Source organism: Echeneis naucrates, chromosome 24, assembly GCF_900963305.1.
Source record: "Echeneis naucrates chromosome 24, fEcheNa1.1, whole genome shotgun sequence".
NCBI classification, from domain to species: Eukaryota; Metazoa; Chordata; class Actinopteri; order Carangiformes; family Echeneidae; genus Echeneis; species Echeneis naucrates.
Genome location: NC_042534.1, coordinates 15,629,578 through 15,648,663, shown reverse-complemented (window position 1 = coordinate 15,648,663; position 19,086 = coordinate 15,629,578). Strand labels below are relative to the sequence as shown.

At 41.1% G+C, this 19,086-nt stretch overlaps 1 protein-coding gene across 2 annotated transcripts in view; it reads right to left on the bottom strand.

Annotated features, from left to right (window-relative positions):
• The window catches only part of cd2ap (CD2-associated protein), a 43,695-nt gene extending 35,488 nt beyond the window's left edge, over window positions 1-8,207 (bottom strand). The window contains exon 1 of one of the 2 annotated variants that reach the window (XM_029496458.1): window positions 7,864-8,207. In XM_029496458.1, the coding sequence (XP_029352318.1) occupies window positions 7,864-7,867 (4 nt within the window). In that variant the 5' untranslated portion in view covers window positions 7,868-8,207. The remainder of the gene's footprint in view (window positions 1-7,863) is intronic. The other variant, XM_029496459.1, reaches the window with a different exon arrangement.
• Window positions 8,208-19,086: the final 10,879 nt, after the last annotated feature.

The window sequence follows — 19,086 nt, the reverse complement described above, 5'->3', positions numbered from 1 at the left end:
AAAGTATGGAGATTGGCAGGAGGATAAACCTCCTCAGCCGTGCTCTGGTGGAGACCTGAGAGACAGTATGGCTCAGACTGTGAAAGGACTGTCAAGGAGAGTAAAACTCATCTTTGTTCTGCTTTGACTCCAATGGTGTTTCAACCCTCCGCTTGCACTGATCCACCAGTAGACCACTCGCAGATAAATCTGCAAGTTTAGGGACATAGTCCCTTCTTAGCAACACACCTTAACCAACAGTCTAGACGCAAGAGGCATGGGGGAAAAAAAACTACAAAAACATTTTAGCATAGGCCCCAGACAGTAATTTAGTGCTATCTGTCCATGTAACCACAGGAAGAGATATGGTCTGCTCAGTAAGCACAACAAAAGGCCCTGCTGATAGGCAGAGTCATACTCTGGGAGCTAATTCAACATAAGGGGCAGGGCTCATCTTCCAGATGATTGGATATGACTTTTGTGCAACCACACAGATTACAGTCCCTCAGTAACCACAAAAAACACACCCTGCCTGAGGAAACCAGAATCACTGTCTCCTAAATCATTTCTGCACACTCTACTATGATTTTTCCCATCAAGTTTATCTTTAAACTGCCAGATAATGATGTGTTTATTGTTATTGTGATGAAGGAAAACTGACACAAAACTGTCAAACAGGAACTTGTTTTATGTATTTATTCAGTTGTAAATGTATTTGTATAAAACTGGCTTGACAAAACAAAATTAAAATCACACAGAAGACATGGTGCCACTGAAAATTTTTAAATAAAAGTACAAAATTCTGAAAAATTATTTAAACCTTCTTTCTAGGCATTATTTTTACATTGGAAGAGAGCTGAGCCATATGGCCAGAGATACAACCCACTAATAATACAGTTTTGGGAATCTGAACAAAAAACCTTTGTAAGAGAAAAAAAAATTAAGAACATACATCAAACTCTTTATTTAACTTCCAGTCCTGTGTATGTCTATGTCTCCTCAGCTGTGAATACATTCATGGGCACCAGTCCATCAAAGTCCTGAACTAATAAAATTTTATGAAGCATGAATGTACAGCACAATAACACAAAAAGGCAGTGAGCGGCTTTACTGAGTGCAAGTGACTGCCGTACTCCCTTCCGCCAGTTTGTATTAGATGACCACATTTTATGTCCTCTTTGTTCGGTGAAAGGCAGAAAGTATAGATGATTGCTGGTCATTTGTGAGTACTAGCTGAGTTTGCCGACGTCTGGTCATTTGTAAGTACTAGCTGAGGTCGTGGCTCATGAGTGAGTGCTTTGAGTGATAGCTGTTGGCCTGTGAAATACCAGCAGTTGGACGATGGACAAAATCCCCTTGGTTTGTTCCTCAGAGGAAATGCCTTTCTAAATATGGCAAATACAGCCAAAATAGTTAGCATACAGGTGGTTTGTGTGTGTGGGGGGGCTTGTTCTGGTTTATTCGTGTCCCAAAACCTTTATTGCTCGTTTGATCCTACAGCTTTGAAGAGAGTAAAATGCTGGATTCCACAAGTTTAATGGCTGTTTGAGAGTTGAGTCTAGGAAAAGAGCTTATAGCATGGTTAGGCAATGAATTATTTGGGGGGGGGGGGGGGGGCTGGCTGTTGTATTTGCTTACTTATGAGTTGTTTTTCTTGAGAAATTAAAGTGAAAAGAAAAAGAGCAAAAACAACAGAACCCTGGGCTACAACTATTTACACTCAAATCACATTAGGGCCTTCATTCAGGGTTTTTTTTCCCTGGGGCTGGATAATGACTTTGTTCACCCAGTCCTGGCCACTGTCCCAGGAAAAGCTACAGTGCCTTAACTGTGATATTCATACGGGCTTATTATTAAGATTTTCCAAACAAAATAAGTCTGTTGCAGATCTTTTTTTAAAGCCCTTAAAGTGTTCACTGGTTATAAGTCAGTATGGGACTGAAAGAAGGATAACTTGTTTTTCGCGCCAAAGCAGGAGGCTAGATGGCCTACATGCATCTTTCTTTGGCTGGCTCCGTGATAATGGAGTAGTAAAGATGTCGGTCAACAGGTCTGTTAGCCATTCATGGCCTAAGCGTGTCAACTCAGAATAAAATGCAGTATCATAATTATATCCTGTTACTGGTATCACAAAGACACACAAGTTAAAGAAGCTATTGTTAACACATTAGTTAAAATGTTTTCACAAAAAGCATCACAAAATTCTGCACCAGGCATGAGAACGCTGCACCAATTTTCCCGTTGTCTTGGCTTCAATGCAGAAATAGGTCAAAAGCTTAGAGCCACGGCCAAAAGTGCACCCACTAAATGGTGTGCTGCAAGGAGGTAAGAGTAGCAGAAAAAGCATGATTACTTTCCAAGGCAGAGATGATATACATAATGGAAATTAGAAGGGGCACAGAGAAGGGGACAGTTCACTGAGGACTAAGGTTAATGATCATGAGGGCCATTAATTAGCTTTTACCTCTGCTAATGTGGTAATGTAATGTTGTAACTTTTTCTGATTATACAATTTCATCTAGAGTAAAGGACACCAAGTAACTGATGTTAGCAACACCAGTGACCACCTGGCTGTCTGTGAAGCACTACATGTTGCATGTAGGAGCTGTGCTGTGACCAAACAGAGTGCAGGAGATCAATCAATAGATAGCACACGTCACTTGGCTGCTTTTCATGGTTGTAAATAGAACTAAATAGAGAGGGAGAGAGAGGGTTTAAATCCACCAACAGCATATGTCTCATGGATCTTTCTGTGTCATTGGGTAAGGTACCGCATTCCCATCATATATTGGCTATTGGCAATTTTTGTGTGACATTTGCACTCTGAATAAGATTGCTCTACCTTACTGAAGATGTGTAACCATTACTTGCATACTATATGGCAGTCTCCACCTGTGGACTATAATGAGTGTTAAAGCAGCCCACATCAGCTGTGGGAGACATGTTATATGGCTATATGATATGGGCTAATACTTTGCACTTAAACTGTACTGGCATCACTCGTATCACAACTTGTGCTTTTTGATGGCCAACTGAAAATTTGATGTGTGTTAAAGTTCTGTTGGATTCGTGATGACACAAGACAAAACAGCAAGTCCAGTTGTTGCATCTTGACAGAAAAGACAAATAACACAGGCATGAGTAATAAATGCCCCTCCCCTACAGAGGCGTCAGCAGCCGCTCCTCCAACTTGTGTGAATAAGATATGGACTGAGATATAAAGTGACTAAAAAAAAAAACCTTCCATTCACCAGTCCAAACACTGTTTGACTGAATGACAAACATAAATATTAACTATGTGTTTAGACGAAGACAAACCACACCACCGTGCTGCTTCCTGACTGATTAATTGGCATGGCCCAAAGGTTTACTGACCACAAGCAACAAAACCATCTCTAAAATGGGTTTGTAGAGAAAAGTGAGTGATAATGACTTAAAAAAGAACCACACAATAACAGTAACACACGCGCACATTGGGAAATTTTTATGGTTAACAGTGTGGCATGACACCTAGACCTTAGGGAGTGGTGGCTGAGGATTCCTGACATATTTTCTACAGCTGACACACAAGAGCAAGTGAGGGAAAGAGATGGGCAGTCAAAAGATTCAAGAGTCAGTCCATAGTACTTTGAATTGAATATATTTGAAAATACACCCTTAGGGCACCTGATAATGACAACTCTCAATGTCATTGTGGGGTGTTGCCATATCCCATGATATGAGTGTGGCAAAAGAATACAAGTTAGTCTCTCTTAATTTAGAAGTCACAAAGTCAGTAAACACATCACACAAAACAAGTATCATGTATATATATATATATATATATAACATGGTATAAGCTTTTCATCCAAAATAAAGTAATTGATAGTTGTTTTGATAGCAATGAAAGGAAAGCAAATTATGATGACAGATAGTATTGAACTCAGCTCCAGGCATCAGCACTCAGGCATTGGGAGCACTCTCACAGGTTGTGCTCATGCTGACTGTCATACAAAATGTGAGCCTCAAACTGAGATGACAAGAAAAGAAAGTTGGTAATTACTGAACATGTCCATCTGATTAGACATCTGATAACTTAAGTTTATTATTGTTTTGAGTCAAGTTATCTCAAACCAAATTTTAAATAATTGACTGGTTAGCATCAACTTGCCACAGATGATGCTAATTTACACATCTTTAACAGAAAGAAAGACAATACTTATCTCTATTATGAGTCTCACTACACACATTTTAGAGTCTTATTATCACTTTAAATCTCCATGTAATCTGTGCTTGTGTATCGAGTCTAACAAGTAGGGAAAATTTTGATCACATTTCTTGTTTGTGTGCATAGTAAATTTTCAGGTTTGTTGATTTCCTTCCCTCACACAAAACTTCCAGGTAAAGAGCTTCACAATATGGGTCTTATGTAAGCCAGCAACAGGGAGGAGGATGTTACAGGGGAGGGAGCAAGGGGGGAGAGGAAGGAAGGAAGAGAAAAAAAGAGGGGAGAATACTCAAGGCCACGCAGGCCAGCTGACTGCCAGGCGGACTGTCTAGATCAGTGTACTCAGCGTGAGAGTGTGTGTGTGTCTGAGGGAAGCACAATCAGAAAGGAGGAAACCCATAACAGCATTCCTTCTCACTGCTCTTAGAGGTAGCTGATATGAAGGGCAAGTGTTCAGACGAGAAATCACATAAAATGGAATAGAGCGAGGGCTGTTGCTGTTCCAAATGAAAGTGCCTTAATTTGAAATTAATTGCTGACTGTGTGTATACACTGCCAAACATTATACATATCTAGGTGCTTTCCCTGGATAACTAGACAATCAGACTTGCTTTGAAATGCATTCTTCAGGTGAGCAAACCTGACCTGCTTCACAAATTACATTAGCAATAGTTGTAGGAGCAAACAGAATGGCTACAGCTGTGACCACACTCAGTAAACTAACAAGCTATCCTTTATGTGAATGAATGATGTCACACACTAAATTAATGAGTCAACAAAGCAATCAATAGAGAATAAATTGTTAACTAGTTTGATAATAGATTCGTCATATGCTTTCATTTGATACCCTCTGGAGTTTAAAAGCACTCATAATAACACTGCAAGGTATAATGATATTTTCAAACATGCTATTATAAAGTTTTCTATTGCTACATAACCAATGTTAACATTAACCCTTGCCTAGAGCTTCAGTCATTTACAAGACAAATGTTTGAAAACGCCCTCTTAGCAGCGCTGCTTCTTCACTTTGTGTGAGAGTTAGTGAGAAACCTAGATAACTTGTTAAGTTTAGCTGAAAAAAGAAGACGTGATCAAAACAAGAATTTGAAAGTTTTCTTTCAAGTTCTGGAGACAACTCTTGATGAGTAGAGGAATGAAGTTTCTGGCTGAGCACGCAATGCTTCTATATGACAGGTAAGTAAACAGCTGTTAATGCTAATGTTAGCTCTGTAGCAGCAGCAAAACTTACAAATAGCTTCTTTAACAGTAAATTCATAAACCAGAATGCATCTTGCAATGGGATAACATTGTCCTGTCAACAGCCTGACCTTTGAGCACTTACTCTTCATAGTTAAATCTATGATTATTACATGACTGTTCTACAGGCAGGGGTGGGAACAGCTGTTTGGCAACTGTATGATGCACATGATGTTACCGTGGTGTTAAAATCTGTCTACAGAGAGACAAATATCTACCAAGCTACTCAGAATCACCTTTGTATTAGTCCCTGCTACAGCAGGTTTCTGAAGGAACCACATTTTGCCACAGCACACAGACTCTCAAGTTGAAACCTTAACCCCAACATCATCTTCCCTTTCATAACGGCTGGTAACAATCTTAAATACAATCACATAGATTTCTTTTTATCTATTTAGATATTTTGCTTATTTGAAAAACACAGAGAAGAACTGTTTTGTCAAGTTGTTATCTTCAGGCAGTTCCTGCAACACAGTTTTACATGAAGACAGCGATCAAAGCTGCATTGTTTTCATCTCACTTTCAGGTTCAGGCCTGTTACCATGAACTTATAATCATCAGTCCCTTACTCAGTAAATGCACAAAGAGTGTATATTTTTTATTATCATTACAAATAATGAACACTTCAGCACCGGATTAATCAGATTTAGTAAACTGCCCATTATCAGTTAACTTCAAACTAGCGTGGGACACAAACTACACTCTGGTAAATATTGATTGAGGACAGCAAAGTTAATCTTCAGTTAGATGTTTTGGCACATGTCCAGTCTTTGTTTAGCAAAATGAGTGGAAAGCCGCTGTGACGTCATAAAAAACAGTGGGTCCTGGTGTTCTAGCTACATAAGAAAAAAAATCAAAATGTCCCCTAAAACCTAACTAGGGTCCTTGGCTACAAATAAGCCCAGCTCTCTCCTTCCCTGATTTTATCTCTACATTACCTTCGATCAAAATAAAAGCCCTAAAGATGGAAACCACATCATGCACCACAAATCCAGATTCCGGTTGATGAACCAGTATTAGGCTTCAAGTAGCCTTAGCTTAGTTCACGGGAATGCAAGCATGCAGAATGTGTACGGTTCCTACACACTGGTTGGACATGTTCAAACACAACTGAGATACAATAAGCAGTGAACCACCTGAAAAAGAAATACCCCAGACAAGTATAAATGGATTCTAGTTAATAATGCTGTCTAGGACGGGCCTGCAGTCGTCAGACATTTTCATTAGACCATAGAGATAATTTTTTTCTCCTGGGTTCACATTTTAAAGTAAAGTTTCTCTGATAATCATCATACTGCTGTGAGCTATTGTTATGCTCTGAGTGAAAAATATTATGTTGGCATCACATGTTTCACTGTGATACTTCAAACTACATTAGGGCACCAGCTTAACAAAGTTCAAGAAGACCACTTTTGTTTCAAGCAGTTCTCTGACTTAAGAGTGTGCACACACAGGCTGCAGCCTCACACATTTATAGCTTGATCGAGGCTGAGCTTAAAACCTGTTTTACAACATAGCAAAGATCTTGAACAAGTCTTACTGCGCACAACCACACAGACTGTGCTCTAGCAAGACATACTTGGCAGGCTGACAAAAGGTTTGTAAGATGCACACAAAGATCAGAGTTGCCTCTATATTTTGACAGCATGACAAAGGCAACACCCACTCCATGTAGCACCTATCACCATCCATTCATGTGGACAGCATCAAAGATAGCAGAAATCTTTGGGTGCAAACTTTCACAGGGAAATAACCCTGAATCCATGGCATTGAAGAGAACTTGAAATAAAAGTTACAATGGGCCAATGCTTCATGTTGGTTCAGTGTTATGTGGTTGCAAGTGGAGCATTTGGGTGGGGGAACTTGCAGCCTGTCTATCTCTGTGATGGAAAATTTTCACGTCGCGACTCAGCACGCACTATTTTGATATGTTCATCCCATAAGCCTTAAACAAACTAATTAGCCTATAGTGTTGGAAGACGCTAACTTGATGTCTGAAGTTTTCTGTCAGAGGAAATATTTCAGCAAAAACACACATCGAGCAGTCCTATCTTTGGAAAAACTAGGAATGTACCTAGAGTTCTGGGCTGTTTTCAGGACAGTAAACCGATTTGCAGAGGCCGTGTTGACAACAGCTTTGAGGTAGCTCCTGTTAACATTAGCTAGAAATGCAGCCAAATCCAGGGATGGAGGTGGCATTATCCAGTCAACCAAACAGCTAGCTGGCTAGGCTAAACGGCTAGCCAAGTGGCTTGCTAACTTTAACTCCTTATTGGCGAAAGCCCGGACGTCCAGTTTAAGAAAGTGACACTTGGTTTAAATGTTTCCAGTGGGTTCGACTTGCTTAGCATGTTGAGTTGAAGAAGAAACAGGAGTCAAAGTATAAACACAACACAAGCGCCACATCATGGAAAACTTACCCATTCCCGTTCCTTCGCAACGCCTCGCTATCAAACGTTGGGAATCTCTTCTCCAGCAGCCTCGCTGCTAGCTAGCGACTAGCCAGGTAGATGCGTACAATCGACCGCACAGTGCTTTTTAGTCGACCAACAGCCCGGAGGGAGGTCAGTTAAGCCGTGTATCCATTCGTCCTTGCCCCGGCAGCAGCAGCAGCACCAGCAGAAGCAGAAGCAGAAGTGGCGGCAGCAGCTCCTCCAGTCTCCTCGGTCTTCTCTCGGTGCTGATACAAGATCACTGTGCAGGAAGTTGGGCAGGAGTCTCCACCTTCCTTGGACTGGTCTCCCCGGGCGACCGCTGGCTGCCTGCTGCCACCAAAACACCGGAGCACAGGAAACTTCGCGATGCTACGGGGAGGACAGTCCCGCGAGAAGAATGTCTAATGGAATGTTGAGCCCCCCCTCCCTTTTTTTTAAATTATTGGCCACTCAGCAGGTCCACTGACAAATGTACGTACTGTCCTGTGACACTCGATCTTAATGACAACGACAAGTCAACTGCGCAACATACACAACATACTGTTATTACTCATAATAACTGATAACACAGGGTTACTGCATGTGATAATACAGTACGCGGGGATTTTATTTGTTCAACACATCGCTTTCCAAACACGCGTAGACAGCGAAAAAAGACAACGTAGGCACGAAAAGACGTGTTAATGACCAGTTCTGATGTTCTAATGTTAAGATGTTGTAATGTGTTATTGGATTCAAGATATCACAGAATTGCATAAGGATACCCCATATTAAAGGTTTATTAGAAACACCTCACCAAAATTGGTGCAACCGTCCTGCAATAAATCCTGCACAACAAAGCTTCTTCGTCGTGTTTTACACCGTGCAACGTTTCTGTTATTTTTCTCTGTTATATTCTGCCAACACCTTCACTGATATTAAACGAGCGCGCAAAATAGCATGAACACAAGTCTGCACAACTTTCAGTAAGGAGGGTCTATTGCAGGACTGTTGCATCAGAAAACGCGACTTTTAGTTTGATGCACCCAGTAGACCCACAACTGCTTATATTACACTGGGTCAGACTGTACACGAGAACATAACAACCACAGCTGCACAAATGACATGTTAACCAGAGTCGCGTCCATGCTGGCTTACAGACTATATGTGTCTTACAGTCAAGTGAAGATAGCTTGCGGTCTTGAAGTGGTCAAGGTGAGGCTCACCACTCTAGACTGTACAGCTATTTATTTTAACCACGTGTTGAAACATATGATGAGCTATACTTCTATATATCTTTCCTATTTGGGGCTGTTGGACTCCTTTTCTGGTCTGGGTTAGGGTTACGGTTAGGGTCTCTCCAGCTATTGTCTCACTGTTTCAATGAGCCCTCAATATATTTCATGTTCTGAGTTTCTGAAATGTCAGAAATCGTAGGCATGAAAAGCAACAACAGTTTCTTTCCTGTTGGCTGACAAGCTTCCACAAGGGAAACCACGAAGAGAAACATGTTCAAAGATATATTTTAGCTATAATTCAGTTATAGCCTTTATAGATAAACTATTTATTGCATGTCAATGTTTACTTGACAGCTTCACTAAGCTGTGGTGATAAATGAACATAACAGTAAAATTTTTTGCCTCTATTTATTAAAAAAATAAAGGGTTTTGGAATGACCTATATTCAAATCCTACCTTTCATGCAACAAAGTTCTGGCTGTTGCCCAACATGTTGTGGCTACCACTGTTGTGTTACCCAAGTCAATTGCAGCAGAGAATGAACTGATAAAAAGGAAGTAGTTGAGGGCAAATTCAACCTGACAGGCACCATTAAAGCAAAATGTCAATAACTTTTTAAAGGGCAAGGTAAACACAAATTCTATGCAAATGTGTTTGACCGCGGCCACACAAAGAAACACACAGAGAGAGAGAGAGAGTGAGAGAGAGAGCAGGTTGGTTGTCGGTCAGTATGAATGGCACAGATAACCTAGGTGTCAAAATGTATAAAGGGAACCACGACCATTTTCATTGGCTCTTGTCAATGCAAATATAAAATATTTCTTTGACCTTTGGCTTTGATCAAAAGCTTATATCATTAATAGGAGCTATCCTATTTTATGGGTCCATTATTTCGGAATAATGTGGATAATATCTTCTTATACATTTCTTGGAACACTTCAGATCTAGTCAATTTTTTGTATAATGGCAACCTGGATGTTATTTCACTTTCCAGGTATGACAGTCAGGGGACAGGTGCAGCATCACTGATGTGTCAGAGGACACAAGGCACCAGTCTAAGAGGGAAGGCACTCAGGACACCAGACACCCAAGACAGGTCACCAGCACAGGAGTGGTCTGGAAGTACCCAATGATGCTGAGAGACAGCAGGGATGAGAGGGTACAGCAGGTAGGCATTGTGGTCAGGACAGGCCACGAATGGTAAGCCAACAGGGCTCTGACTGATCAACTGCAGCAGGGCGACATCATTTGGGCAGTAGCCCATGGCAGGCTTGTACTAGGTTGCTCCACCAGAGTGAGCTGGAACAAAGCTTACCCAAGAGAGCAGAGGAGCATGGTGCAGAGGGAGGTCCGCAAGACTGAGCAGGAAACCCACCATGTAAGGGTTACATGAGAAAACAGGGCAGCTGGACAAAATGGGAGGGAGCACAAGGAAAGGTGCTGACTCTGCAGGACATCTGGAGCATGGAAGGACACCGGATAAAGTTCTTGCTCTGTTCTCTGTTCTGTCTATGATGTCCTACCTACTCAATCAAACCTCCACACATGGGGGGTGGCAGAGAGCCCCAACTGTAAAATCTGTGGAAAGTTAGCAAACCTCGAGCATGTCCTCTCATCGTGCCACTCAAGCTTGGCAGAGAGGAAATTTCAGTGGTGTCACAATCAGATATTGATGCAGTTGGCCGATGGTGTGGAACAGGCACAGAAAAAAAAGATGGATTCCACTTGGTCCAGTTTGTGAAGTCAGGAGAGAGCGCTGCTGCATAAGGACAAAGGAACAAAGGAATGCTGGCCTCAGCAAACAACTGCGAGATGTGAGTAGAATTCCCAGAGGAAATAGCCCAGACCGGTCTCAGACCAGATTTTGTGCTCTGGTCTAGAGGTACCAGACAGGGAGTGCCCCTGGAGCTAACAGTAGCCTGGGAAGAAAGGATGGATGAGCCACATGAGTGCAAGCCAAAGAAATATGAAGTCCTGATCCTCATGAGCCAATGAAATGGCCTGGAACCTTGGAGGTCGGATGGAGAGGTTTTGCCAGGCAGTTACTCTGGAATGCCCTTGTGCTTCTGGGGATTGAGGGGGTGGCAAGGAAGCAGCTGATAAGAAATGTCATCAATCAGGCTGAAATAGCATCCCGGTGGATCTGGATACAGTGGGAAGTGCGGTGGCTGAGCCAACCAGCTGAAGGGATTGCTTTGAGTTCGGTGATGGTCAGTGGTGGCACATCCAGGATGCTGGAGCTACTGTCAAGCCACCACTAGGTGTTGTGGGCTTAAATTGATGAACCACCAGTGAAGGGGGGGTTCCCAGCTATTGTATCCATCCAACTCTCTTGCCCAGTGGAGGCACAGAGCCAAGTACTCCAGGTGGTGTCTTGAGGGAAGAAGGAAAGGAGAGAGCGATGCTGCTGGCCCACAGATGGCCCAAGAAGGGGTACCTGTAAAGGTGGGCCAGATACAAAGTCCCATTATATTTTGCATTTAAATCTGTGTGTATAAAATTATTTACAGCGAGCCAACCATTTGCATCCAGAGTAAGCACAGGACAGAGGTTAGGAGAAATTTCCTTTCTTTGCAAAAGACAGTACTATGAAAGATATTTTGACAAAGCCCCTTTCGTATGAACACTTACACTGAAGGAGCAGTAGTGAGCACTTAAGGTGTCACAGTGTTAGTAGCATGGCATGACATTTGAATTTAAGATTTGCAAGTAACTGTTCTGTAGCTGGGAAGCATGGCGGCATAGTTGGTAGAGCTGTTCGGTTCCTTTCTCTGTGGAGTTTGCGTGTTCTCCCCGTGCTTGTATGCGTTTCCTCCAGGTACTCTGGTTTCCTCCCAACGTCAAAAGACATGCATTTTTGGGTTAATTGGTGACTCTGTTTCTAAGTGTTGGGCTTGCGATAGACTAGCAACCTTTCCAGATTGTACTTTGCCCAATATGAGCAAGGACTGGCTCCAGCACCCCCTGCAACCTGGAAACAGATAGGTGGTAGAAGTTGAATGAATGAATGTTCTGTAGCTGTCTTAGAAAAGGAATAGAAATTAGATAAAGGCGCTGGAAGCTGGCTCGAGCTCACTGACAGACGTCTGTCCATGTCTTCAGACGGTGTATGGGTAACTAAAATTTATGATTATGATTAAGCTCATCCAACTCAACTGTGTCATCTGCTGTAACTGTCAGTGCTTACAAATAAACACCTTCTGCAGAATGCACCTATAAATCAGAGCCACCTGGTGGGTAAAATGTGAAACTGTTCCCAGTTTTTAAACTCCAATCATATTTCAGCCCGTATTTGATTCTGTGTTTAGCAAAAAGCTATATACAAAGCTGTCGCCATAAAGTCTACTTGAAAACAACATTAGTAAACACGACTCCTTTCAACAGTCACACTGAGAAACTGATGTGTATCACCAATTTATTGAAAATTGTTTCAATAAGAAGCAAAATAATAACAAATTAACTACAGCTGATATACAGTTTTAATGATATAAAGTATGTAACACTAAGTCTTGTCCTTATATACACTTTATATACACATATTACTCTTACTTTACTACTATACAGTGTAAATGATTATTTTGGACTTATTTATTGTGAGTTTATTTATTTTTGTTGCAATATATTTTAAATAAGCTGAATGGGAAAATATAATGATAAAATGTAAAATAACAGTATTAAAGTGAGCCTGGCCTGCTAACTATTGGTTATGATAATAAATTATCAATCGGGGATATGAAAGTATTACATATCTAAATGCATATTCATATAAATATAATAATGTCCTTAACTTAAAATGCATTGAGCTCTGCTAAACCAACTACTGCATGACCCATGAGCCAGCAATAGTCCAGAGGGCATCATCACTTTATATTGTGCTCTATGTAGCCAGTGAGATACGAAAAGCATCCCACTGAGTATGCGACTAGTTCGCCCCAGAGCTCACGGATTCAGTTTCGTTTTTTTTGAAGTTGCAATACCCGAGTCTCTCCAGCAGAGGTCATGCTAAGCTTATCATTGCTTTGACGCAGTCGACACGGAAGTTGAGCCTTCTGTGAATTTCCTAATAATTAAAAAAATAAATAAATAAATTATAGCAGTCTGTAATATGTCACTGTTCTCACACACCTATGTAAATACTGATTTTGATTTTGTTTGTTTATGTCACAATATGTTTAAACTACACTGTAGCAGAAAAAGGCAATATGAAATTTTAACCTTACATGATTACAGTGAGCCTGGGCAGCTAGCCTGGCCACTATGGATTAATTTCTGGTATTGGTCATGTTGGCTCATTGTCACTTTGTTATATCATCCTGGGACACCAAGCGTTTGTAAAGTAAACCGGGGTTTTCCTACTATGACAAGTCCAAATAGCTACTGCTGAAAAGACCTTTTTACACTTGATATTACCCTCTAGGTCATTAAAGTTAGCAGTCTTCATCAAAACCTGGTAAACACAAGTTTGTGTATACACATCTGGTTTGGTGGTTGTGTTAGTCTTTTACCTTTAATTTTTTAAGCATTTTGTTTCAAACATAAAGCTCTGCGGGGTAAAAACCTGCACCTATGAATGACTCACTACGCGTTTCTCTCCACTTGCCTGGCTGAAACTCATGAGTTGCTTTAATTGTAATCTGACACTGAGTGAAGTTGTTGAATACGGTGATGCATGTGACACCTTTCCACCTCCTGTGTTGGACATTTGGGCTTGAGTTTGGTTTGTTGCCAGGAGACTACACTTCACAGCTGCTGTTGAAACCTTAGATCGCCAAATATTTAGCTTAAGAAGCATCAGTGTAACCATCTGAAGAGTAGTCGGATGTCTCAGAGTACCAACCTTTACATGAAACCTCTATATTCATCCACACTGGCAGCTTTGTGCTCTGGTAAAGAAGTAACACTGCGTCCGTACAGACGATTGCCTGAAGTGGAAATACATGTTTCCGTAATTATACAAACGTGTCCCACCAAGATGCACAAATGGAAGAGGCCGATGGAAACTTACATATTAACATATTTCATTTATCAAATGAGATCCATGGGGCATGTTGAAACATTTAGAAAGAAACAGTTTACACCCAAAAGACTTAAACCATGAACAAACACAGATTCTCTCTCTCTCTTTCTCTTTCTTCCTCTGTCTATAAACAGCAACCTGAATATTCAGATTTAAAATTACACATTTGAATAACAATGTTTGTCTGATGTATTTTTCATATGGTTAGTTACAGCGGCTCTTTTTTGCTACCTAGTGTGAGTGTGAAAAACAGTTTTGCTGAGAGCTACAACTATTGTTGCGTTACAGTACACCCACTCAGTAGCGACTTCTTGAGGGCAGAGTGGATGCTATGTGACTCGGAAAATAACAAGAAGAACTGGTCAGCATTCTTACTTTATTTGAAAAAAGAAGTGATAGAAAAATAGACAGAACACATACTTTGTTTAACACAACTGGAGACATCCAGTGTGAAAGAGGGATGAAGTTTGAGGTTGAATTCACAAAATTTCTTCCTGACTGGTTTATAAACACAGTAGCTGTTACTGCTAACCTTGGCTATACAGAAATAGCAAAACTGATAAATAGCTCATTTAAATTTTCCATATCACCCTTTGTGAAGCTGTTTACAACAGCATGGTTGGCTTCACACTTTATGTGGTTTATCAAAATAGTGTGTGTTACAGTTTTTCCATCATGCTTTAGAGAATGTCTTTAATATCCAGTTAAGGGGGCTTGTCATTTAATTACAATTACAACTGAAACCATTGCAACATACCTGATGAAAGAAATAATCATACCGCAATAGTTTGCAACATCACAATTGTACACTGAAACACACAATCCTTGGCCATTCAGTTTGTTTCTTATTTTTTATATTGACGTATGCACAGACCAATCTTCACACAGACCAGTCCCCAACAGGAGCTTGTTTCTTTAAAAGTTCTATATAAGGCATCTTCACCTAGTAACTGCAATCTGAGGATATGTTTGGCCCAGCAGCGGCTGTTTGGCCCAGTGAACATCAGTTCAGCTGTTCAGCTCCAGTCTGCCCTAGTGCTGGGCAGGACACTACAGTATGTAGGCCAGCAATGCATCTTCAGCATCCTGTTATCTGGTTTCTGTGTCATCCTCCTGGCATTTTTTTTTTTTGGTCATATCTTCCAATGCTGAGTTTGGGAGTTTAAAAGTGGTAGCTTAATTCTTACATTTTCATGGATTTTCACATCCCCCTATATCATCGGACTGCATCACTGACCCATTTATACTGTGGAGTCCCGTCCCCCCCGCCAACCAGCAAAAGCAAAGCGGCACGTTTCATCCCTTTATCTCTTCCCCCTCTCCCTCCCTCCATGTCCACACTCTTACGCCCCACGTGCTGGGCAGATGGTGTGCCGCTCTTTTATCAGCTGCTGCTATTTGCAGCAACGTCGGAGGCTATGAGCACACCAGCTTGTGTGTACGCAAACAGTTTACTCACGGCCTGCCTGATGGGCCAAAAGTGCTGCTCACGTTGTGTCTGGATGTCTCATCAGCATGTTGGTAACTAGATGGATGACAGGTTGACTGCTGGGAACAGATGACTAACCAGCTGGCTCTGGCCTTCTTTTTTGCTCTATTGACACATATGGAAGGGTGGCATTCCCGCAATTGGTACATAATGCCACCAGTTCAGTAGAAACCTGAACCAATTACAGATGACCTCAACTGGCTCATGAATCCAATTGCAGACATCTCAGATGCCATTTGATTAACTTTTTCTTTCAAGACCTGAAGGTACATATCAAAAAAGGGTTCTTGTTGTGATTCACTGACTCAAAACAACAACAACAAAACTCACGACACAAGCAAGGTTTTCCACAGGTGGTCAAACAAGTCAAGGAAAACAAATCCTACTATTGACAAGTTACCTGCAATAGTTACCAAAGTGGGTTTACTCAGCTCAGAACAAAAATGGTTAAAAAAAATAATAATAAATTCAACTCCCCCAGGCTGTGAACATCTGCTTCTAAAGTTCACTAATGAATTCATTATGTGTTGGTTTCCAGCTGTTTTGTTTTTACAGTGAGGTTACCGGGGAATCAGCATTTACTGTAGGAAGTCAGTATGCCTCCCACATACTCAGAAAACAGATAAGTACAGGGATGCCCCAGTAGCTTACCCAGTAGACTGTACCATTAAAATTCAAATTCAGTCCTTCCAGCAGAGGAACAGGTTTGAGTCTGACTCACAGCCCTTTTCTTCACGTAACCCCCCCACTCCCTCTCACTGTCTCTGCTGAAGGTATAAATGCTCAATAAATATATTAATATAAAACTAAAGGTCGGCTACATGGAACCCGCAGAAAGCATTATAAGATGAGAGGCTGAAGATGAGGAGCCATGAGGGTTGATCTGACCTGGTCTGTACTTAATGAAGATTGGACGGTACAGTCCGTCAATCTGATGCATCCCCTGCTTTATGGTCTTTCGTCCTCTAAAGAGACCATAATTTAAAAAATGTTGTATTGTGGAAAACTTCAAACCATAGACTTAGACCACAAACTCGTTTGGATTTGTTTACTGAGGTCAGTTAGAAGTGGAGCCATTTTCCCATATACTTAAATACAATCTGAATTCTCTTCACTGGAGGAGTAACCCACTGATGGTCACTGTAGCTTGATTTAATTTCCCTTGTTTATAACATATTTCTTACGCAAAGTTGTGAAATGCTTCTGGTGACTAAATTTGCATTACACTAATGTCAAGAAATGTATCTTCAATATGCACGACAACCATATGAATTTTAATGTCATCATTGATGTTTTTACTCTTTGTTGTGCTTCTTGGTACAGTATTCGTTCACTCATCTTCTACTGTATATCCATTTCTGGGATGCGGGGTTGCTGGAGCCAATCCCAGCTCACATTGGGTGAGGGCGGGGTACACCCTGGACAGGTCGCCGGTTCAGTGTACTAAAGCATATTTCACTCCACATGGGCAGTATGGCTCTTTCAAAAAAATATATTCAGCTTATTATTTGTGCTTCATCTCTTTCAATGAAGGGCTAAATGTTGAAATAGCGATATCTTTGCCAGTTTGAATTGAATCCAAAGTTCTGTTTTCTTTCTAATTTTTGCTATCAGACTTATTACAGCAGCTCAGTTGACATTAGAGAAAGTCAAAGGGCGGCAAGCTGCATCTGCGCTTTCCATAAAAATCCCTCCCTGGGATATCTATGACCTCTTTTTCACAGCAGCTACAAACAAGGTTGCCAGGTCATTTGTAAACCAGAAATTTAGAATAAGCCATCAAAAAGCCTGCAATAGATGAGTGTCATTACTAAGCTCTTTCTAAACAGACAAATGCACAACAAAAAAGCTGTGACGCTGTTCAGGTGAAACTGAATGAGATTCTGTCATAATGGAATGACTAAACTTTGACAAAAGGGCAATGCTAGAAACCAGGTCACAGTACAGTTAAAGGTAGTGCGATGAGGCACAAGCAGGTGCAGAAAGCCATTACAGTCCTTTTACCTGATTTGAAAATGGGAGTCAATTGAAACTGAAAGGCTTGTTCATTGCTGCACATTTAACAACACACATCAGGGTGTTTCTCACTGATGGTTAGATGGGGTAAATTTCTTAATTCTTTCATGCACATTGAGAAGTCTCCACGGGTCATAGTAAATACAATCATTAAGTGTCGTTCAGAAAACCCGCCTATAGATACTCAATAATCTACATCTGATGGGAATGAATGAATGCTATTGTGTCACAGCATGCAATATCGCATAAAAATCTGTGTACAAATACCAGTTGTCTTGCATGATGCTATGAAAGTACAAATTAATAATCCTTCATTAGTGCCTCGGTGGGAAAATTTTTTGACATTATAGCAGCATCAGACATTTGAGAGAGAGAATGGAAGCACACAAGAATAACGAGATAAGCTGAAAAAAAGAAATTGACAGAAAGTATAAACAGATAAGTGTATCAAACGGAATTGAACCAACAGATATGTACAAGAAGATGGCAGTTGAATTGCACCAAAAAATGTCATTATATATGAAACTATAAGAATATATCAAGTTTTTTGTTAGATGTCCTTTAAAGCATGTCAGTAATATGTCAGTTCCATATGTCTTATAGAGTCCCAAAATGCTCCTGCTGCATAGCCAAAGTTAGCATTCCCAGCTGTTTAATTTTTATGTTGAAATGAAATGTCTGCATTTATGTTTCTTCCAAACGGATGAGGAAACTGTTGTTAATGTTAATGTTAGCCATGTAGCAATAGATTGTATCACAGCTGCTTTAAAAATGTTCGATTTCATTTTTAGACCTTCGACTTGCTAGTTCTGTGAATGCAGTCTGAGCTATTACTGGAAGCATCAGTGCCTCAGGTATAAAAGGGACAATCTAATGCAAACACAAACTGTATCTTCTGAGGACATATCAGCCAGTATAAGTATGATAGCGTTTGTGCTTACACCAGTTAAAACAAATGAAAATAATAAGTAGAGTTTAAAAAAACAAAACAAAAAAAAAAAAGTCAAAAAGGTTACCTGCAAGTCTTTCCCCTTAATGTTCTCTCCCCTTGATGTCTTACGAGCTTTTAACCTGTGCCTGCCATGAGCCATCACATCCATCTGTGGAGACCTCTGCAGTTGAATCCAATGGCTGTTCATACCTTCTACATATGTGATTGAATTATTCATTCATTTTTTTGCCCCAAATATGTTTATTTAGATTCGCACCGTGCAGTACTGCCCTAAGTCCTCATCAAGGACATATCATTCAACCTGGGTTCACCTGCAGCACGCATGCCCCCCCCCCATCTCCCCATCTCCCCCATCCTCTCCTCCTTCATCCTCCTCCCCTCTCTATGCAGCCGGAGTTCAACACACGTGCGCGGCTCAGTGCGCGCTGCCATTGGCCGACAGGCGCCCAGCTCCCGCCCCCAGCTCGCTACGTCACCGCGGCAGTGTCTGTGGTGCTCTGCGGAGCGGACGGGACGG